The sequence below is a fragment of the Corapipo altera genome, unplaced genomic scaffold, assembly GCF_003945725.1.
Source record: "Corapipo altera isolate COAL_440 unplaced genomic scaffold, ASM394572v1 182, whole genome shotgun sequence".
In the NCBI taxonomy this organism is placed as follows: Eukaryota; Metazoa; Chordata; class Aves; order Passeriformes; family Pipridae; genus Corapipo; species Corapipo altera.
Window position 1 is genome coordinate 317692 of NW_020885056.1, and position 21839 is coordinate 339530.

The 21839-nt window shown below is 64.8% G+C and overlaps 1 protein-coding gene and 1 long non-coding RNA gene across 3 annotated transcripts; both read right to left on the bottom strand.

Annotated features, from left to right (window-relative positions):
* Window positions 1-564: 564 nt before the first annotated feature.
* Window positions 565-20684, bottom strand: BMP1 (bone morphogenetic protein 1). 2 transcript variants are annotated; one of them, XM_027668916.1, is made up of 20 exons: window positions 20446-20684; window positions 11947-12060; window positions 11718-11858; window positions 11507-11624; window positions 10720-10898; window positions 10486-10591; window positions 10002-10126; window positions 8001-8116; window positions 7693-7795; window positions 6871-6987; window positions 6649-6794; window positions 6223-6418; window positions 6018-6143; window positions 5744-5904; window positions 5408-5588; window positions 2158-2283; window positions 1953-2080; window positions 1654-1867; window positions 1323-1573; window positions 565-1068 (listed from the first exon to the last, which is right to left on the bottom strand). In XM_027668916.1, the coding sequence occupies exons 1-20, from the start codon at window positions 20585-20587 to the stop codon at window positions 934-936; spliced, it is 2925 nt and encodes a 974-aa protein (XP_027524717.1). In that variant the 5' UTR covers window positions 20588-20684; the 3' UTR covers window positions 565-933. The 2 variants fall into 2 exon arrangements, with proteins under 2 accessions (XP_027524717.1, XP_027524718.1); XM_027668917.1 differs by lacking the exons at window positions 565-1068; window positions 1323-1573; window positions 1654-1867; window positions 1953-2080; window positions 2158-2283 and adding an exon at window positions 2295-3015.
* On the bottom strand, window positions 3036-5397 carry LOC113959702. The gene is made up of 3 exons (XR_003531903.1): window positions 4401-5397; window positions 3914-4254; window positions 3036-3669 (listed from the first exon to the last, which is right to left on the bottom strand). It is a non-coding gene; the product is annotated as an uncharacterized LOC113959702 (long non-coding RNA).
* Window positions 20685-21839: the final 1155 nt, after the last annotated feature.

The window sequence follows — 21839 nt, forward strand, 5'->3', positions numbered from 1 at the left end:
CCGGCGCCCGCCGCCCTTCCTCCTGGAAACAGCCACTCCAGAGCATCCCAGCCCCATCCTGACACCCTCACACACACACTCTGCGCCGGCAGAGAGCTCAGGATGGAGGGGAGGCACGAGGGAGCACGCGGTGGGCGCGGGGGCCGTGTCACAGCCCACCCGCCATCTGCCACCGGCACAGGGACGCGCCGGAGGGAGCACGCGGTGGGCACGGCACACCGTGGGCACGGCACGTGGCACCCACCCACCCACACCGGGGTGCTGCTGGGGGGGGTGAGATACGGTGTGTCTGTGTGGGGAGGAGCATCCACCTGCAGAGTCCCGGGGGATTGGGGGCTCTGACAGACCCCATCACCCCTCACGGTGATCCCACCATCCCTGGGACACGGTCCGGCTGCTCCTTTAGGGTTGCTGGCTCTGCTCCATCAGAGCCCTGAGCATGGGGGTCCACCCCGAGGATGGGGGTCCATGCAGGGTGCTGGGGGCTCTCCCCCTGCTATTTCAGCCCCTTTTTTTGGATGCCGTTTTCCTGGGGTGGAAGCAAAGAGGCTGGGGCTGCCCCGCTCCAAGTACAAGGGTATTTATTTCATGGGTACAAGAGAGAGACAGCACCTTGTGTGTGTTTTGGGCTCTTCCCGGTTACTGGTTTGTACATTCAGAGCTTCGGCCGGGGCAGGGAAGGGCAGCGGGTCCCGCTCGGCCCCCCCCAGCACCAGGGTGGGTGGTTGCCAGTGGGGACCCCCCCAGTGCCCCCCGTGCCGTGGGCGCCTGAGCCCCGGCGCCCCGTGCGAGCGTGTCTTGAGTGCTGAGGTTGGCTGTGTGCTCCTCCTCCGTGCAGTCTGTGCAGGGCAGCAGCGCTCCCCGCCTTCCTCCCTGCCCTCCTCCTCCTCCTCCTCCTCCCCTGCCCGCGGGGGGGGCCGGGACCCCCGGCCCTCATTTCCTCGTGTGCAGCGTGTCCTGGAACTTGGTGCTGGTGTAGCGAAGGTGGAAACCCTTCTTGTTGATGGTGTCGTCCGAGTGGAAGCGGATCATCACAGAGTCTCCAGCCGAGTAGATCTCCTCAGGGGGCTGCAGGGGCAAAGGAAGGGTTGCTCAGATCCGTGGGCATTCCCAGGATGCGTGGGCACGGTGGGAGGGAAGGGGTTTGCAATGGGGAGGGTGTAAATCATTGCACCATCCTGAATTCCGACGGGGATTTCTCCGCGCTGCTCTGGCTCGGCCTCACCCATCACCCTGCACCCTCACACCGCCCTAACCTTCCCTAATCCCAACCCTAACGCTAATCCAACCCCACGCCACGTGCCCCTTCCTCCCCAGCTCACCCCAGAGCCGCAGAAGCGGCCGAGGCGCGGGGCCGTCCCATCGTAGCCATCGAAGAGCTCCATGTAGTCATATCCGCAGTCGGCTTCCTCCTCGATCTCAAAGGTCTGGAAGATGAGCTCCACGCCGAACCCCTCCTCTGCCATGATCACCCACTCGCAGTCCGAGCCCCCCGGGTAGTTGTTGTCCCCGAATTGTGCATGGGAATACAAGTCCTTGGTCTTCACCTCGGCGCGGACCTGGCCCCCGCACACTGGGGGAGAAGCCGGGGTTTAGGGGCAGCCACGCTCTCCCCACGCCCCACGGCCACGTTTCCCAGCCCCACGGCGCTACCTGTGGTGTGCGTGGCCTCGAATCCCTTCTTCTGGACGGAGTTATCGGAGACAAACTTGAGGAACATCTTGTTGCCCGAGGAGACGATGGGCTCGGGCTCCTTGGCCCCGCAGAAGCGGCCGAGCGCCGGGGCCTTGGCGTCCTTCCCGTCGTAGATCTCCAGGTGGTCGTAGGCACATTCCTGCTGCGCCTCCACGTCCAGCTCCGAGAAGGTCTGTGGAAGGTGATGGATGGAGTTGTCGGCGCTCAGTGGGGCTCGGTGGAGGGCACCCCAGCACTTCCCACCCCCCAGTCCCTACCAGCTTGACGCGGTGCCCCGGCGTGGTGCTGATGGCCCAGGTACACTCCTTCTTACTGGGGTATTTGTCGGGCCAGTTGGGGCTGGTGATGGTCCCGGAGATGGATGTCACCTTGTGGTCACAGCCGGCTGGCAGGACAACGGAAAGGGTCACAGATGCATGGACTGGGGGTGTCCCACAGGGACGGGGTGTGGGATGGACCCACCTTCCTTGCAGTCGTGCTTGTTGTCGTGCAGCACGAAGCCGCTGCGGCACTGGCACTCGTAGCTGCCGAAGGAGTTGAGGCACTCGTGCTGGCAGCCCCCGTTGTTCTTGGAGCACTCATCCTTGTCTGGGAGAGAGCAGAGGCATCACTGAGCGGGGTGGGAAAACCCTGGAGTGGGGTATTCCAGCCTGGCACTGCGCCCCGGCCCCCCAGCCCCACGCCCTCCGCCGAGCACCCAGCCAAGCAAGCGCCCACGGCCAGCAGCAAGCAGAGCTCCAGCGTCCTGCTCCCAAATCCAGCCCCATCCAGGGACGGGATGGGTCCTCCTCTCCCGTGGGCTCACCCATGGGTGCCACCATTACCTGCTGCCGGGATGGACGGGGTGAGGGGGGAGGCAGAAAAACACACAGTGACAACCAAAGGTGCACAAGAAAAGACCAGGACGCGGGAGGTCCCTCTTTACTCATCGACAGGAGATGTCACAGACACGGTAAAAATCGGAAGGGTGGGGTGGGGGGAAGAAAAAAAAAAACAAAACAAGGTCAGCTGGTAAACGACAAAAAAAACCCAAGGGGATGGGGTGCTTGGAAATTAAAAAAAAAAAAAAATTAAAAAAAAGTAAAAAAAAAAATTAAAAATAAGGTCAACAACCAGTTCTGTCAAGCAAAAGGCTGCCGGGGGGCCGGCGGCACGGCTCGGCTCGGTCCCGCCGTGCTCCCGCACGGCTCCGGGGCCGCGGAGTTCCTGAGAGAGATGGAGAGGAGGGAGCGGCTCAGGACGGGCCCCGCAGCCGCTTCTGCAGGCGGAACTTCAGGCCGGGCGGGCGAGATTTCGGGGGCTGCAGCTGCTGCTTCTTCTCTGCAAAGAGAGAGGGAGAGAAGGGGGGGAGCGATGGGGGCGCGGGGGTGGCGGGGGCGAGGCGGGGGGGGGACATGCGGAGCGGCAGCCGGGGAAGCAGCAGCGAGGGGGACACCCCGGGAGCCCCCTCGGCAGCCCGGGGCGAGCGGCTCTGCGGGGAGGAAGAGGAGGAGGAGGAGGAGGAGGCACGGGGCTTGGCTCTGGGAGGATGAGGGTGGGCTTTGCGTGGGTTCCTAGGGGTGTCCAGACTGGGAATGGCAGTGGAGGGGTTTGGGATCACCCCCTGCTGGATGAGCTGACCTCCCATCCCACCACCTTCCCGAGGTTCCTGTCGCCAGTGTCTCAGCACCCCCCGCTCCCCGAGATGCTCCACGTCCCATTTTTTCCCCCTCACTCCCCCTCCCCACGGGGTGGTGGTTCGGGGAGTGGGAACCAGCAGCAAGCGGCACCAGCCCCCCCAGCATCCCACTGTGCCAGACAGGAGCATCCCTCCTGGAGCCAGCAGCGAGGGGGGCCCTGCCCCAGCCCCCCCCGGAGGCCGTAACCTGACAGTCTCCTACGTCTGAGGGAGGAAGCGAGGCGGGAAGGCCCGTTTGGGGATGGGAAGGGGCTTCTGGGCTCAGAGCAGCTCCAGCACCGGGGGAGGGAGGGAGCCTGGGCGGGCGAGACAAGAGCAGAGGAGAGTTGGCAGCGGAAAGAAGCCCACCGGGTCGGTGTCTTTAGCAATCCTTTATTCCAACCAGCTTGCTCGCCCCAGCATCGCCCGTGCGCTCACCACTGCTCTCCCCCGTGGGCATCCGACAGGCCCCGGGCTGGTCCCGCAGCCCCCCCAGTGCCTCTCCCCCCACTGCTGAGACCCTCCTGCGCCGGGGCTGGGCCGAGAGCTGGGGGCACTCACCTGGGTGCCGACACCATGGTGGATTCCCGGGCGGATGCATCCTTATGGAGCTGGCTCCTGCCTCCCGGAGCCCCGTCCCGCGAGGAGGAGGAGGAGAACGAGAAGGAGGAAGGGGCCATATCTTCACCGGGGGAAAATGGGCGCCCAGGTGGCCAGGCTGCCCTTGGCAGCGAGGGATGAGGCTCGTCCGGAGCGCGGGGACCCTCCGCGGCTAAAAAGGCGCCGCACGGGAGATGTTTTGCCCCGGGGATGGCGGGGAGTGACCCCGGGGGGGACCAGAGGAGGGGCCCCGGTGTGGCCGAGTCCTCCAGGGTGGTCCTGCTGCCAGGAAAGCCCGAGACCTGGGTGTGGAAAGGTGGAGGAGAGGGTTTGGTGGGCTGGGGTTGGGGCAGCCCCCACGGGATCACCGCGCATCCCGGTGGGATGAGGAGGAGGAGGGAAAAGGGGAGAGGGGAGGAGCCCGAAGCGCGGTGCAGGGGACACTCACCCGGCTGTCCCGTGGTCCTGCTTGGCCACTGGGCTTCCCCAGGGAATCACTTTGTGGAGGGTGCCGGCTCCCGATGGCTGGGCCCCCTGGGCCGCCCTACTTGCCTTGGTTTTAATTAAACAAATAAAGCAAAGACACTCGACCCCCGCTCCGGGGAGCTCCAGGGACTCCAGGGGATGCCGGTCCCGCTGCTCCCGCAGCCAGGTGGCCACAATGCCCCACAAAAACGGTCTTGACAGGGCCAAAATGCAGCAGGAGGGGTCTGGGAGGTGCTGCCAGTCGCTCACGGCCAGGATGGTGTCCAGGGCACTGTGCCACACCGAGAGAACCCTCTCTTGCACGAGGGCCCCGTGGCAGCCCCGGGGTCCAGCCCTGGGTGATGCTCGGCTGCATCCAGCGTTATATTCCAGGTGCCCGTCCCTACCCCCCTGAGACCCATCCAAAGGTGACACCACCTCCTGGAGGGGTGGCCCGGGAGAGGAGGGCGGACCTTGGAGCAGACAGGGATAGGCAGGTTTTTGGGAGGAGGGAATTGCCCCGGAGGGCTGAGAGGTGGCTGGATGCTGATCCCGGGGAGCGGAGGAAGCCGGTGCCGTGCAGCATAGCAGGGAGCAGCAGCGCAGCAGAGCGGGGTGTCACCGTCCCCCCCACCCCAGCAGTGCCACCCGAGGGGTGCAGCACCCAGGGCCCAGCACATCCCTGTCCCCAGTTGGCCCCCAGCACCCCATGGAAATCTGGGGGCCTCCCAAGAGCACCCCCACCGCCAAACTAGGACCCAATTATCCCCCCAAAAAGAGGGGGAATCCTCCCAAAATGTGCTGCCAGGCAGGCTGGCGAGTCTGGGAGGGTTCAGACCCCACAGGGGTCACCCCACCACCGGGCTGGGACCGGGGGGCTGCACCCCCAGCGCGGGTGAGGGGAGCGTTAGCGGCGGTTTGAGGGCACGGGGAGGGTCTGCGGGGTGAGGGAGGGCATGGGACACCCGTGCCGGGGCCAGGCAGCTCTACCTGAGAAGAAATGGGCTTTGAAGCCCTTTTTGGAGACGGTGTTGTCGGACTTGAACTCGATCCTCATGTTGTTGTACTGCGAGGTGATCACGTCGGGCTTCTCGGCGCCGCAGAACTTGCCGTGCAGTTTGGAGTCGGCCGTCAGCCCGCTGCGCACCTCCACGAAGTCGTACTTGCACACCTGGGGGGGCACAAAGCCACGTTTGCCCACCCTGGGGGGGTACAAAGCTGCGTCTGCACGCCCTGGGAGGGCAGCACAGGTGTGGAACACGGGGCTGGGGACACAGCAGTGCCACCCCGGGGGTGGTTCCCCAGCAGCGCCCGCCGCCGACTCACGTCGTTGCCCTCGGTCTCGAAGAAGTCGAACTGGAGGGAGATGCGGTACTGGGTGGGGGCCACCAGCTGCCAGATGCAGTTCTTGTTGGGGGGGTATTCCTTGGGCCACCCCGGGCTGGTGATGGAGCCGTTGAGCTTGGTGAGGAAACCTCCGCAGGCGGCTGCAGGGCGGGAGGCACCCGGCGCCCGTCACCTCCCCGGGCTCCGCGGGGTTAGGGACGCTGCAAGGGGCATCGGGGGGGGGGGGGGGGGGTGTTTTAGGGGGGCCACTCACCCTCGCAGCGGCGCTTGTCGGTTGCCAGCTCGTAGCCAGGGTCACAGGCACACTTGTAGCTGCCCAGGGTGTTGACGCAGCGCTGCTCGCAGCCGCCGTTGTTGGGCCGGGAGCACTCGTCCATCTCTGGGCAGGGCAGGGAGGGATGAGCGGGAAAAGGGGCCACGACCCCTCCCAGTGACCCCCCCAGGAGCGTCCCCTGCACCTTTGAAGAAGTTGACAGCAAAACCCGCCTTGTTGATGGAGCCATCGGAGACGAATTTCATCCAGAGCTTGTTGGAGGTGCTCTTGATGTCGTCGGGCTTGTCGTAGCCGCAGTAGCGGCCGATGAGGCTGCTCGACTCAGTGCTGCCATCCCGGATCTCCAGGTAGTCGTAGGCACAGCTGTCGTGCCGCTCGATCTGGTGGGAGGAGTGTTAGGTAGGGGGAGGGTCTCGGCCCCAGCACCCCCCCCCCCCCGAACCCTCCCCGCTGCCCACGGGCCGAGGGAAGGAGCTGCGCGGGGAAACTGAGGCAAGGAGGCAGCACGGGGGGATGTGGAGCCAGGAAAGGCAGCCCCTGGCCAGTCCTGGGGGGAGCACCGGGTTGGGGAGACCTCCCCGTCCCGGTCTGGGGGGGAATGGTGACCCACCTCGAAGGACTGGAAGGTCAATCCCACGTGGAAGCCCTCAGAGACGGTGATTTTCCAGACGCACACCTTGCTGGGCCGATAGTCGTCGGGGTAGTTGGGGGACTGGATGTGCCCGTTGTCCTTCTTCACGTCCCCCCCACAGATGGCTGGAAGGGAGGAGCAGCATCCTGAGCCCCCCCTCGCCCCCTCACTGACCCCCTGGTCCCCCCTGCTCCCCCCTACCTTCGTAGACAGCGAAGAATCCTTTGCCCACCCAGTTGCTGCTGCTCCGGAACTCGACCCAGAGGCGGCTGTCGGTGGAGATGATGGGCTCGGGCAGCTTGTTCCCGCAGAACCTGCCTGGGGAGGAAGGCGTGCTGGGCTTCTGCTGGCCAGGAACCCTCCTCTTCCTCACCACCACCTCCTCTTCCTCCCAGCCATCCCCTCCTGGTGCCCCCCGTGCCCCTTCCCAGCCTAAAGCCAAAGCGCTGCTTCTCCCTCTCCAGCTTTTCTGGTAGTTTCACTTCAACTGGTTGTTCCAGGGTCAGCTGGGATTTGGGGAACATCCAGCTCATGGGGATGCGACTGGGACCTTGGAATCTCCCTGGGGAATATCATGGGAATGGGACTGGGATACTGGCAACTCTTGGGAACATGATGGGGACGGGACCAGGATCCTGGAATCTCCCTGGGGAACATCCAGCTCATAGGGATGGGACTGGGATCCTGGAATCTCCCCAGGGAACATCCAGCTCACGGGGATGGGACTGGGATACTGGAATCTCCCTGGGGAACATCCAGCTCATGGGGATGGGACTGGGATCCTGGCATCTCCCTGGGCAGAGCTGTGCCAGCCAGCTGGATCACCCAGACTGGTTTCACTGGTGTGGGGGCCAAACTGGGAGCTCCGTTCACCCCAGTAACCCCTCTGGGGGTTAGTTCTCCCCACCCCAGGACTCTGGAGCATCAGGCAGGCAGGGATAGGGGCCGAGGGGAGCCCCTGGTCCCGGTGCTGGAGCGTTCCCGGTGGGCAGGAGGAGCGGGCGGGAGGCCCCGGGTTGTTACCTCGCAGCGTGGCCTTTCTCCAGAACCCGTCTCTCACCTCCACGTAGTCGTACCAGCACAGCCGGCTTCGGTACAGGTCCAGGGTGGTGAAATTCAGGATGATCTGAAGTTGGGAAGGAGCAGGAAGAGCGTGGGGTGAGCCCACCCCCCGTGCCCCCTCTGCTGGGAGCCGGCGGGAGCCCCCGGACCTGCTCTGCCCGGAGCATCCCGGCCCACAGAGGGATGCTGGGATTAGGGACACCGGAAAAAAAGGGTGGGAGATGTGGGGAGGAGGGAGAGGAGGGCTGGGAGGAGGTGGGAGGCGGTACCTTCTCTCCGGGGGTGACAGAGATCCTCCAGACGCAGTGCATGTGGGCAGAGTATCCATTGGGGAATTCCGGCGAGGAGAAGTTGCCCTGGCTGTCCTGGAGTGTCTCCCCGCAGGCTATGAAGGAGAAAAAGTGAAAGTCAGACCCCCGGGGAAGCCCCCCAGCTCCGCTGTGCCCCTTTCCCATTCAAATTCCCAGCCCTGAGGACTCAAAAAACCTCCCCATCAGCACCTCTCCGGTGCATCCCCGAAACCTCCGGGGCTCCCGGCAGCCCTCCCAGCCCCGTGTTCACCACAGGAGCCATCCCGGTCCTCCCTCCGTGTCCCGGCCCCGGCTCCACGCCCGGGCTCGGGGCAGGTTTCCCAAAAGCAGGCGCGGCTGGAGCCGGCCCAGCGCTGCCATCTGGGAGCCACATGATGCCGGGGAAGCGGCACACGGAGCTTTGCAGGGGCCAAGGCAGCCTCCCCCCCCTCCCCGACCTCCCCTCCCGTCGCTGAAAGGTGAAACGGTGCGAAAAAAGGGCCGTTTCAAACCCGGGCTCGCTGCCTTTTTTTCCCCCCTCCTCTCCTTTCTTTACAGTGGAAAACAAAAGAGATCCAGAGAGAGCATTTTGGGGAGGTTTCCTTTTTTTTTTTTTTCTTTTTCCTCGCTCCAAACTAATCGCTTTTCCTGCTTTCCCCCCCCCCTCCTCCCCCCGTAGCCCCCCGAGGGCGGCCGTGGGGCCCCTCACAAAGGCGTCCCTCTCTTCCACGGGGCCGCTAATTAAGCCGCTGGAATTAAAAGCCGGGAGCGCGTGCGGGGAGCCAAACTCCCTCGCAGATGCGTTTGTTTGCCAGCGCCCGGCCCCCGGAGCACGTGCCTGTCGCCGGGGGGGGGGGGCACTCATGCCAGCCCCCTCCCCACCGTGCCCGGGGCGATGGTGCCCCTCAAGGTGCCAACGCCTTGTGCCGGTCGGTCGTGCCCCCGGCCCTCAAGGGGTGGACCAGTGCGGGTCCCCACCCCACCAGGATGCCGGGGTGGGATGGAGGAGGGTCTCCGAGGAGGGTTTGCTCCCAGAGGGTGCTGCGTGGTCAGGGGGTGCTCTCAGGGGGCGCTCTGCTCTTCAGGGATGCCCTCAGGGGGATTTTTTTGGGAGGGGGAATGCTCTTCTCTTTGGAGGATTTTTTTGGGAGGAGGTGCTCTTTGGAGGATTTTTTTGGAGAGGTGCCTTTTGGAGGATGATTTTTGGGGGGGGATGATCTTGGAAGATTCTCTGGGGGGATGCTCTTCTCTTGGAGGATGCTCTTGGGGGGGATGCTCTGGGGGGCAGAAGCTCTTCCAAGGATTTTTTGGGGGATGCTCTTGGGGGACGTTCCTGGAGGATTCTCTTCAGGGGAATCACCCTTTGGGGAATTTTTTTTTAGGGGGGGATGCTCTTTGGGGGTGCTTTTGGGAGATGCTCTTTTGAGGGATGCTCTTGGAGGACGGACTAGAGAGGATTTTTTGGAGGGATGCTCTTGGAGGGATTCTCTTGGAGGATGCTCTGGGGGGAGATGCTCTTCTTTTGAGGATTTTTTTGAGGAGGATGCTCTGGGTGGGACAATCTTTTGAGGATTTTTTTGAGGGAGATGCTCCCTGGGGGATTTTTTTAGGGGAATGCTCTGGTGAGATGTACTTTTCTCAGAGGAGCAGCAGGAGAGGGCAGCCGAGGACACCTCTGCTCTCATGGGCAGAGCCCTGGGCCTCACTGAGCTCTTGCATCCAAATTCTGCTCACAACCCCCCCAAAAAGTGCCACGGATGGCAAAAGGCACCTTGTGTGCTCCTCACAGGGCGGGGAGGACCCCAAAAATCAACTGGAAACAGAGAATCCACCCAGGCCGACGCCGCCTTTGGCGAGTTTTGGGGCGAAGCAGAGCGGTTTCCTGAGAGATACAGCCCTGGGCGTGCTCCCCTCTGGCAGTGACCGGGCAGGGGACACTCCCCTGGGCAGGGAACGGTCACCTGGGCAGGGGTCACTCACCTGGGCAGCGGTAGAGCTTGCGGGCCTGGGCGATGTCCCCTTTGCTGAGCCGTGTCCTCTGCCCGATGGCCGGCCGGACGCCGTTCACGTCGTACTTGGGCAGGATGGTGTCCAGGAAAATGCCCCTGGGACAGCAGGAGGCTGAGCCGAGTGGGAATCCCCGGCCCTGCGGCCGCTCCCCAAGAGGAAGGACGCTAAAAGCAGCCCGGCTAATTAAAAGCAGCCCGGCTAATTAAAAGCCTGCGGGCCGGTGAGTCAGAGGGGGACGTGTCCCCAGTGGAGGTGACCGCAGGGACAGCAGAGGGGACGTGTCCCCAGTGGAGGTGACCACGGGGACAGCGATTCCCTGCTCTGGAATGGGACACTGTGGGGCCTCATCCTTGCTCTGAGGGAGTTAACCCTGTGAGAGCTGGGGCTGGGGATGCTGTGACACTGTCCCCAGGACATGAGGGGCCACAAGGCCGAGCCCCCCCGGGGCAGGTACCTGGAGAAGGTGTTCCTGGCGTAGTGCATGATGCTGTCGAAGTCATAAGTCTCCCCCAGCGACTCCACCTCCTCCGGCTCCATCTTCAGGAAGTTGTATTCCTGCCCTGGGAAAACAGGACGGGGACGCACTCAGGGGGGACCCCAACTCTGCCAGCACCCCGTGGCAGTGATGATGATGATGAGGAGGAGGAGGAGGAGGAGGAGGAGGAGGAGGAGGGAGGCTCATCCCTACCTGGCTGGATGTTCTCCCGGATGATGGAGACGTGGTCATCCCGGTCGGGGCGCGTGTGCTCGTGCCAGAACCCGATGACGTGGCCCAGCTCGTGCACCACGATGCCGAATTTGTCGCAGTTCTTGCCGATGGAGATGGCCTGGGGTCCCCCTCCCCGGCGGCCCACGTAGGAACAGCACCTGGGGAGGGAGGGGGAGGACCAGGTGAGTCCTGGCCCTCCAGGGAGACCAACCTGGCAGTGTGGGAATCCCTGGCTGCTGGGAATCCTCCCTGCTGCTGGAACTTCAACCATCCTGCCCAGGTGAGGAGCTCGAGCCTCCAGCCTCAGCTCTACCTGGGAGCTGGGAGAGCTCAGCTCCTGCCCCTGGGCTGCCTGGCATGGGATGGCTTGGCGTGGCAGCCCCAAATCCAGCCCTAAACCCACCCCAAAGCCCAGGGTCCCATCCTGCTCAGTGGAGGGACTCCTGCCCATGCCCTGCAACTGAGCTGGCCCAGCCTTGCGTTCTGGACCCAGGCTCAGGGTTTTCACCCACGCAGGGGCTCCCATTCCAGGGAAAATCCTTCTAACCACCATCTGCTTGGCTGGGGCCATGCCCTGACGCGTGAAGACACCGAGCTCGTCCAAACCCCTGTTTCCTTTGGCCCTGGCCCCGCCTCAAGCCCGGGCTGGTTCCTCGCCACCGACCTCAGCCCCCGGCGGTGGCTCTGACACCTCCCACACCCCAACCAGACCCAAACCCCACGGGGCAGGCGGCCCTGGAGCACCCTCAGAACCCCCTGGACGTACCCGCAGGGTCTGTAGGTGAACACGATGTAGCTGTCCTCGTCGTTGCGCTCCAGGAAGGTGACACAGGTGTGCTTCTCCCAGTGCCGCATCGCCTGCCGGAATATGGCTCGCTGGCTGCCTGCGGAGGGGCGGCGGGGGCCGTCAGCCCGGCTGGGGGGGGGGCTGAGGCGCGGGGGGGGGGTCAGAGCCCCCCCCCCCAGCCCGCACTCACCGCTGAAGTTGCCGCTGATGACGTAGGGGATGACCCCGTCCGGCCACACTCGCTCCGGCCGGGACGTGGCTGCCCGGCGGCTCCGCTGCCGGCCCCGGCTGCGCCGAGGGTGGCCCGGCCGGGGGCTGGTGGAGTTGCTGCCTGTGGGGGAAGGGGGTTCAGCGTGGGCAGCCCCCCACCGTGGGAGGGTGTGGAGGTGGGTGGAGGGGCTTTGGGGGTGCGGGGGTACCTGAGGAGTTGGAGGGCAGGCGGGTGACGGTGTGACGGGACAGGTCCACCACCCGGTCCACCTGGAAGAGCCGCAGGTCCTCCTCGTCCAGGGCGATGTCGCCCAGGAAGGCGGCTGGGAGGGGAGGAGGAGGTGTGAACCACGCCATTTATGTGCCAGGGGACCCCCAACAGGTGCCTCTCCTCAGCTCCCCCACACCTGGCAAGCCCTGAAGAGGAAGGCAAACCCTTCTTCCTCCTCCTCATCCTCCTCCCTCTCTCTCTCTCAGCTGAGCATGCTGCGTGGCTCCCCCCTCTCCCCTGCAGCTGGAGCCAGCCCTGCGCTCACATCTGGATTGCATAAAGCCCATCCATCACTTTTTAGGGTTTCTATCATTATTTGTGTTGCAAAACTGCCTCTTTCTCCCCCCCCCCCAACTTTGGTGGGTTTAGGACCCCCTTCCCGCCCAGCTCCTTCTCCCCCAGCCCGCTGCGAGCTCCGACAGCCCCGGGATGCTCCAACGACCTCTGAGTCATCTGCCAGCGCAGAGCGAAGCCATATGGCCCGGGAAGCTCCTGCTGCGCCCAGCGCCCGCAGGAACGGAGCAGGAATGAGGCAGGAACGGAGCAGGGATGAGGCAGGAACGGAGCAGGAATGAGGCAGGAACGGAGCAGGGATGAGGCAGGAACGGAGCAGCAACGGGACAGGCCGTGTGCCAGGGCTGGGAGCCTCGCTCCAGCACCGGGGGGTGGCCCGAGATGCTCCAGCACCTCAGGGCTGGAGGGCATAACCCTGCACAGCCCTTCCTCCTCCTCCTCTTCCTCCTGCCCCCCCCCACCTCCGTGACTCAACCCCGCGGCTCCCGGCGTCAGCGCCTGGCCGGCCCCGATCCCTTGGGATCCGGCTCCTGCGGAAACGCCGTGGCCGGAGCGCGAGGGCTGGCGGAGGTCACGCCGAGGCTCCGGAGGTGGCCGCGGTGGGGTGGAGAGGGGTTCCTCACCGGGTTTTGGGGTACCCGGGCTGAGCGGAGGGTCCCGGGCACCCCCTGCCCTCGCCACCCCCCGGGAGGGGCGGTGATGGGGAGTGGGGCGGCTGGAGCAGCTCAGGGCACGAGGGCGAGCGTTGCCAAGGTCGAGCTCCAAGCAATTAGCAAATGGATCCCAAAAGAGCCACTAATTATCAAGACAAGGCGGGACAATCGGGATAACGCTGAGAGGTCCAAAACAAAAACCGGCGCGGGGTGAGAGGAGCAGCCACGGGATCAGAGGAACAGGCTGGATCCCATCCCTTGGCGTGGCACCGAGCCCAGACCCCACTCCGGTGGAAGAGCCACGTTTTGGGGCTGTCCCCAGCACTGGCCCGGGGGGTGAATCCCGTCGGGGGAAGCTCCAGGGTGGAGAGCAGACCTGCGGCAGCGCCGAGGGAAGAGCAAACAAGCCGGGGCCGGCACCTCCCCTGGCAGCGACCTGCGGCTGGCACGGCCAGGCTGCAATTTGAGGGCAGAGCAGAGGCAGGAGCCGGGCCCGGCCTCCCCGCACCCTCCCCGGGGCCGGGAGAGACGTGTCCGAACGGGCAGCGCGGGGGAGGACCAGGGCCGGGGAGAAGGACGAGCATCCCGTGCCAAGAGCTGCATGGAAAGACAAGGGAAAGTAAGCTCGTTTACAGCCGAGCAAGCGCCGGCGGAGCCAAGTGATATAGAAACCATATGTGAGGGATTTTGGAGACGTGAGAGAGCCGGGCAGGCCAGCCCTGGGACGTGGGGTTGGTTTTCCCGGTGGCTCGAGGTGGCTTGGCTTCCCAAAAAAAAAAACCCCAGCCCACGGGGGAAGGTGTTTTGCTGCTCCTGGAGGGGCCAGAGGAGCCATGGGGGTGGCCCGGCAGCGATCCCTGTACGGACACGTCGGGGACAAGCCCAGAGTGTTGGATTGAGAAACTTCCAGGTTGGTTTGGGCTCTGGTCACGTCCTCCTCCCACTCACTCCCTGTGCACCCGTGGCAGGAGGTGACACGTGGGTCGTTCTGGGGGGGTCTCTGCTGACCAAACCCCCCCCAGATGCTGTTAACCCCCTCAAGGGGCTTCTTCGGGGACGCTGCCACATTGCTGCCCCTTGTCCCTTCCCTGTTCGTGTCACATTCTCCCTCTGAGGTGGAGGGGACCCCCTGCAAGTGAAGAGGACCCTCTGCAAGTGAAGGGGACCCCCTGTGAGTGAAGGGAACCTCCTATGAGTGAAGGGAACCTCCTGTGAGTGAAGGGGACCCCCTGCACGTGGGGGTCTCATGGGCAGGAGAGGTCTCAGCCTCTGCTTGGCAGAACACAGGTCGGAGCAGGGGGGAAACCCGTCACACCTCCAGCACCCGTTCCCTGCATCAAACACCCTCATCCCGCCGGCTCACGGCGCTCAGAAGACCCCAAACCACAGGACAAAGGTCTCCAGCTGTTCCCACAGGGATCCCCATGTCCCTGAGCCGTTCCCAGCCTGGCAGCCCGTGGGCTGTGCCGCGGGGGCTGCTCTCTGCTCGGCCACAGAGGTATCGGGGGCAAGGTCCGAGCCACAGCGGTGCCAGCGGGGGAGGACGCGGTGCCAGCGGGGGACACACGATGCCAGCGGGACGGACGTGATGCCAGCGGGGAGGATGCAATGCCAGCGGGAGGGATGTGGTGCCAGCAGGGCAGCAGCTCCAAGGCCAGGCGTGGGGCACGGTGGCCCCACCGCCACCCCCGTCAGCCGGGCGAGGAGCAGGACAGGAGCGGGGCAGGGAGAGTGGGATCACACCAGCTCCGTCCAGGCACATCCCTCCCGCCCCCCAGAACGCAACCAGCCATGTGGGACCTGAGAGGAGGCTCCCACGGAGCTCTTCCCACCCCCCCTTCAGCCGGGAGATAGCTCAGCCCTCCGCTGTTGTTTGACTTTTTGTGCTGTGTTTTCTTTCGGGTTCTTGGAACGGTGACGTAACCCCGGGGCTGAAGCTTTAGACAAACAAGGTTCTTCAGCAGGACCCAGGCCAACTCCCCTCAGCACCCCATCCCGATCCTACAGGCACCTCCTGGCCCGCTGGCTGTCCCTGGAGGGTCCCCGTCCCCCCCTGCCTGGGATGCAGGAGCTCAGCATCCTCCATCCCGCTGAGCGAGGCACGCAGGGCAGAGGGGCACCCACGGCCTGACCTCCCCGGCATCGCTGGGATTTTGGGATGAGCCGGACCTCGGGCTCCACCAAGGTTGGGAACCGTGTCGCAGGGGAAAAAAAAATCAGCTGAAATGAGCGGCGGGAAAGGGCCGGGGCGCGAACGTGGTGTTCTGGTGAGCAGGGAAAAGCAAACAGAGCTGTGGGGGGGCCTTGGCAGGGCAGATAAACAGGACAGGATCATATTCCAGGTCAGTCTGGGGCAAAGGAGGCTCCGTGCACGGCACAGAGCAGGAGGGACCCTCATCCCTCTGCAGGCACTGCCAGGCCTCGAAGGGCACCGCGCAGGAGAGACCCTCATCCCTATGTGGGTCCCACCGAAGAGCACCAGGCAGGAGGGACCCTCACCCCTGCGTGGGTCCCACCGACACTCAAAGGGCAGGATGGGAAGGATGGGAAGCATCCCCTCAGCCCAGCTTTCCCTCCCTGGCTCAGCAGCTCCATCGCAGCTGCTCCGAGTCCTCCTGTGGTGCCAACCCACGAGCGTCGCTCCCGGCGCAGGCAGGGTTTGGAGTGTGGAAGGAAGCAGGGAGAAAGCTGCTCTGCCCCGGCCGGGAACGGGCTTGAGGGCAACCGTTCCATAGGTGTATCCCGGCCTCCGCCGAGCTGCCGGGCTGTAAAGCAGCGGAGTCACGGGAGCAGCATCCCACTGGCTCGCAGAGCCGTTAAATATGTGAGGAATGCTCGTCGCACCGCCCCTCGCCCCCGCACGGCCCAGCTGCGCGGCAAAACACCCCGGGGCCGTGGCCAGGCGAGTGGGGACCCCACTCGGTCGGGACTGGGGGGGTCCTGCTGGCCCCGGGGGTCTGCCCTGCCCGCAGAGCCCCGGGGAGGAGGTGCGGGTGTGAAGGCGGAGGGATGTGGAGCATCCCGGGGCTGTCGGGATGGGGAAGCAACCAGGTCTCCCCCAGCTTCCCCCAGCGGCCCTGTGAGACCCCCAGGACAGCGGGGACAGGGCGGAGGAGAAGCAGTGCAGCCCCTCTCCCGGTGCCCCTCGCCGGAGAGAGGGAGCAGCCAGGCTGTAAACGCTGGGGCCAGGAATATTTGCTTTCCCAGAGCACCTTCCGAGCAGCACAGCAGGCACAAAGCAGGAATTCAAGCCTTGGAGGCCAAGGCTGGGAGCCAGGCCAGATCACAGTCCCTCTGCAGCCGGTGGGGAAACTGAGGCACGGGGGGATGGAGCTGGTCAGCACCAAGGGGCACCCCCAAAAGAGCCAGTCCTGCACTCAGCTGTGACCCCCTGCCTCCTGCTTCCTGGCTGGAGCATCCTTATCCCACCTGGTGCACATCCAGCAGCTGAGGGAGGCAGAGATGCTCAAGCAGAGCATCCAGGGTGAAGGGAGGATCCCCACCTATCCCCACTTCCCCTCTGTGCATCCCTCGGTGGCTCAAGGCACTTCCCATCTCTGCCAACGCTTCCCTACAGCCAAATTCCCTCCCCAGCCCTGGGCACCAGGATTCAGGCTCCAAATCCTCTGCCTGCTCCAGGGGATGAAATAAGCACCGTGGAGCCTCCAGTAAACACATCCCAGGCCAGCAAAAGACTTCCAGGGGCAGGAAAGGTCCACCTCAGGGCAGGCTGGGAGTGGGAGGGATGGTTTGATCACTCCAGGGGAGGATTTTCCTTCTGCTCCTCTTCTGTGACAGCAAATGCAGGAGGAAGCCTCCTCCAGGGCTTGGCGTGGAGGATGCCAAACCTAAGGCATGTCGGAGCCCTGGGATGCCAGGAGTTGTGTGCAGGGAGAAGGATCTCCCTGTGTGCCCTCTCCAAAGCCAGGTTACTGAGGAAAACACATCCCGGGCCAGCAGCACAGATCCCTGTGAAAGGGAGAGCTGCTGGAAAGGAGAATATTTGGGAATTGCTCTGCCAAGGGGATGGGGGGATTTGCTGCCACATTGGAGGGGAACCTGGTGGCAGCAGGAACTGGAGCCCACTGGGGACAGGGATGTGCCCCAACGCCCGGCTCTGGACACGTGGGGTATCCCGGGATCTCAGGGCACTGTGCCTGTCCCTGTGCCCAGCTCTGCCAAAGGACACCAGCTCCCAAGGCCTCCCAGACCTCTGGGCATCATCCCCAGGGCTCTGGCTGCAAACATCCCCCTCCTCGTGCTTTCACCCTTCAATCCTGCCCCCACAGCCTCCCCCAGCAGCCATTAACTCTTTCCAAAGGCTGTTCCCAGCTCCCTGGTTGTGCCAATAAACCCTCCCGAGGCTCGGGATCTTCCCGTTGCCTTTCCCACATGCACAGAGGGGGGGAGGTTGCCACACAAGCCCCCCCTGGATCAACGGCACAGCAGTGACCGACACCCCTCCTGCAGCCAGGCCATGGGATAGGACCCCCTCTTCCCACAGCTCCGTGGGATGCAGTGGGATGCTGTTCTCTCCAGGAATCCTCAGCAAAGGACACATTCTCACCCGGAAAACACCCAGCACGGCACAGCCAAGATGCAAAAGATTTGGGGAACCGTGAGCCATCCCCCCTCCTTTCCCTCTATCCCTCCCCACTGCTTTGTTCTCCCCGGGGTCTCCCCGGGGCCGCCCCATCCCTCCGGCCGTGTGTTTCCATGTGTTTCCATGTGTTTCCATGTGTTTCCATGCGTTTCCATGTGTTTCCATATGTTTCCATGTGTTTCCCAGCCCCGGCTCGGCGGGCGGATAAAGCCTCAGGAAACGCCGTCTCCCCCCTCTCCACGACCCGCCGGCGTGAATCAGCAGCCGGAGAGTTTCCCAGGAGCCGGGAAGGGAGGGCAGCGAGGAACGACCCCCTTCCCCCCCCCCCCCCCCCCCCCCGCCTCCATCCCACCCCGGCCTCGCCATCTGCACCCCCCGGGCCCCCCGCCGGAGCATGCGGGTGATTACACAAAGATAAAGCAGATCCCGGGATCGGCCTGAGATTCCCAAGGTTTCCCGAGCCCTGAACCGCAGGCCTCCCGCCGGCCCCGGCTCCGCGGGTGGATTTTTGCCCTGCATGAATAAGTGACATATAACGGCTGGAAAATATTTTTGGGCAGCCTGACAAGTGTGACTCCAACCAGTAGCCCGGGCTGGCTACGCCTGGAAAGTGTAATCTAGGTGAAATCTGGGCGGCTGGAGAACTCCAGGCACGGTTGGGAAGCTCGTCCACCCGGGAAAGGGGGGCTCAGAGCCCCATCCCCATCCCTGCATCCCGCGGTTCTGCGGGGTGGGTGATGCTGAGCCCCCCCAAGGGGAGGTGGGGGAGAAGATCCCCTCCAAAAACCCTCCCTGGGGGGGGCTGTGTGAGCCCCCAAAGGGCTCTGCACCCCCATGTCCCCTCCCCATGGAGCAGGGTGATGGAATGCTGGGGGATGGGATGTGCCAGCCCCCCCCAGTTCAGCCAAGCACCCCAAAATGTGCGTGTGGAGCTGCACTCAGGGAGAGGGGTGGGCTCCATCCATCCCCGGGTGCTGGGGGCACCCGAGGGGGCCCAGCTCCTGTCACCAAACTGCTCAGCAACCCCTGTGGACCCCCTGGGATGATCCACAACAAACCCTGGGGCCGCTCCTCCAGCACGGCCGGGGGCGGTGGGAGCGATTCCAGCTGCCTTTCCCAACCGGAGGCACGACCCGGATCCGACCCGGCGGCTGCTCCCGGGCACCGAGACCTGGATATCCTGCTGACCGGGTGAGGGGAAACCGGGGCCACGGCTGATTCCTCCCTCCCTGGCTGCCCCGGGGGCTGGTCCAAGGGCTGGATCTCCCGGCTGTCCCGTTTTGGCATCCTTGGAAGCGACACAGTGGCACGGGCGGCTCTTCCCCTTCCACTGGCACCGGTGCAGACAGGGTGGCATCACCGAGGTGGCTGGCGAGCCACGGCCTCAGGACACCTCTGGCGTGAGCTGTGCCAAGGAACCCAAATCCCTCTCTCGGTGCTTCCCTCCCTGGAGCCGCGGCGGCGGCAGCAAAGCCTCGGTGCTCGGCTGTTCCTGGCGCTGCCCCAAGCTCGGGGAGGGTCTCAACACCCCAAAACTAAAACAAACCCGCACATGGGATGCCATAGGGGGGGGTCAGGGTGATGCCAAGGGGATACCAGGTGGGGCTCTGGCTCCAGCTCCCACCTTTGGACTTCACCAGCCCGGCCCTGCGGGTCCCAACGGGGGTAAATCCGTGGCTCCTGCGATGCGTGGCAGGGCCTGATCCCCCCCCTCACCCCCCCTCCGGGCTCCCGGGGAAGAGCTGCCGTAATTAAATTAGTCACATAAGGATCTCATAAAGGCCAGGACGGGAATGGGGAGGGGGGAACAGCCGGCCCCGGGAGGAGACCCCGGGGGGGGGGGTCCTGGGGCGCACAGGAGCGGGGCGAGGAGGGGCCACTGGGAAGGCCACCGCTAATTAGTCCGGCTCGTCAGAGGGTGAAGCCTCGTCTCTCCCGCTCAGCTGGAGGGAGCGGGAGAGGAGGGAAGGCTCCAGCCGGCTCTGCCCGGACGGTTTTGCAAGCCTTGCTGTTTCAGCCCGGGAGGGCAGGAAGGGAAGGATTTTTGGCCAGAAAAAGCCCTCGTGTAGACAGAGTTATATCAACAGCCGCCTTCCAGCGCAGACAATGCCAGTACAGAGAAACGTGATCCCCCGCCAGACCCCGGCCCTCGCGCCGGGCTCAGCCCTGCACGGCCCTCCCGTGCCTCAGTTTCCCCCCATTTCCCCCCCCAAAATCCCTCCATCCACTTTATCTCGCCCTGGAACACAGGGATTGTCCCCCCCCCGCAGCACTCAGTTTGTTCCCAGCCCTTCCAAAATCCGGGGAACAGCCCGGAACCCCCTGTCCCGGCACTGAGGGACCCCAGCCCTCGGGAGCACCTCCCGAGCTGAGCCCGGCCCGGGTGTCCCGGGGGAACGAGCTTTGGCTGCGGGTCGGGAGAGAGGAGGAAAGGCAAAGGGTGCAGAGTGTGGGTTCAGGGATGGGGGGTGGGATTGAGCCGGGGATGGGTCCTGGGATGGGCTGGGATGGTGTGTGGGGGGGTGAAATGGGGGCTCCCCGCCGCCTTTGACAGCTGCCAGTACAGCCACGACGAGGGAGAGAAAGCGGGGCGCCGGGCCAGCCCCCCCTGCTCCTCACCCTAAGTACAACCAGATGCATCTCGGAGCGGGACCGGCCGCTGCTCCCCCCGTTCCTCCCATCCCGGGCAGCGGGGACCCCCCGGCCCCGGGGCCAGCGCGGGGCAGCGGTGCCAAGTTCCGCCGTGCAAAGCCCCGAAGTGTGTGCGGGGCACACTCGCCCTCGCACTCGCTCACACTCACTCACTTCCACATTCACTCCCACCGGCCCCCCCGCGCTCCCCTTTGTCCGCCCGCCCGCCCCCCGCCGCGCATCCCCCCGCTCCTACCGGCTTTGCAGGGGTCCTTGTAGTCCAGGGGCTCCTCGTCCTCCTCCTCCTCTTCCTCCAGCACGTAGGAATAGTCCGGGAAGCGCAGGGCCCGGGCCAGGAGCAGGCAGAGGAGCAGCCCGCAGCTCCGCAGCCCGGCCATGGCTCCGGCCGGGTTTTTTTTTTTCCTCTCTTCCCTCTTTCCTTCCCTTCTTCGCTCCTTTTTTTTTTTTTTTTTTCTTTCCCTCCCTCCCCTCTTCCTCTCCCTTTTTTTAAAAAAAAAATTTTAGGGAAATGAGATCTGACGGGGGCGGGTTCAAGCGCGGAGCTCGGCCCCTGCAGCCCCGGGCGCAGGGCTGGGAGCGGGGCCAGCGCCGGGGGGGCGGCGGGGACGGGCTGCTGCGGGGACCCGGCCCGCAGCCGCCGCTCCTGTCCCTCTGCAGCCCCTGGGCCAGCTCCTGCCCTCCCCGAGCGCGGGGCTGCCCCGTTCCGTCCCGTCCTGCACCCCCTGGGTGCCGTCTCGTATCCCCCGGTATCGATCCCGCGTCTCCCGGTCCCGTCCCGCACCCCCCGGTCTCGTCCCGCATCCCCCGGTCCCGATCCTGCTCTCCCCGTCCCATTCTCCAGAACCGATCCCACCTCCCCCGGATCCCATCCCGCGTCCCCCGGTCCCGTTCCTGCCACCCCCTGGGTCCCGTCCCGTGTTCCCCGGTACGGATCCAGACCCCTCCCAGTCCCGTCCCGCACCCGGTATCCCGGGGACGCGGCATCCCACGTCCCCCAGACCCGATCCTTCCCCCTCGGTGCCATCCCGTGGGATAAGGATGCTGGTTCCTGCCTCCCCTACTCCCATCCTCCCTGTACCACCCCATTCTGTCCCCTGCCCCCGGGATGGCTGTGTCCCCCCTTGGGTGGGGTGTGGGTTCCCCCATCCTGGGGAGGGAAATGGGGTCCAGCTGCCCACTCACCACAAGATCTCCAAGTTCCACCCTGCTTTACTCTGTGTCCCCCATCCCCGTGTCCCCCCATCCCATTTCCATGTCCCCTCAGCCTGTCCCCATGTCCCCCAGCCCCTCCCAGTGTTCCTGTGTCCCCCCATCCCGGTGTCCCTGTGTGCCCCCAGCCCTTCTGCTCCCCTTGTCCCGTGTCATGTCCACTGTCCCTGCTGTGCATCCCAGGAATGCTGCACTGGGGGTCAGGGGTGAGAAGCCCCCCCACCAGTGTCTGGCTCATCCCGTGGTGCTCCTGAACAAACCCATCCCTCTCCTCCTACTCACAATCCTCCCAGAACTCGCATCAACTTTATTTTTGTCCAGATTTAAGTGCTCCTGCGTGCGATGACCCCCACAGGGACAGGCTGGATGACATCGGCATCCGGGCTCCGCTCCCTCCCCTGCCCACTAAACCCCCCCAAA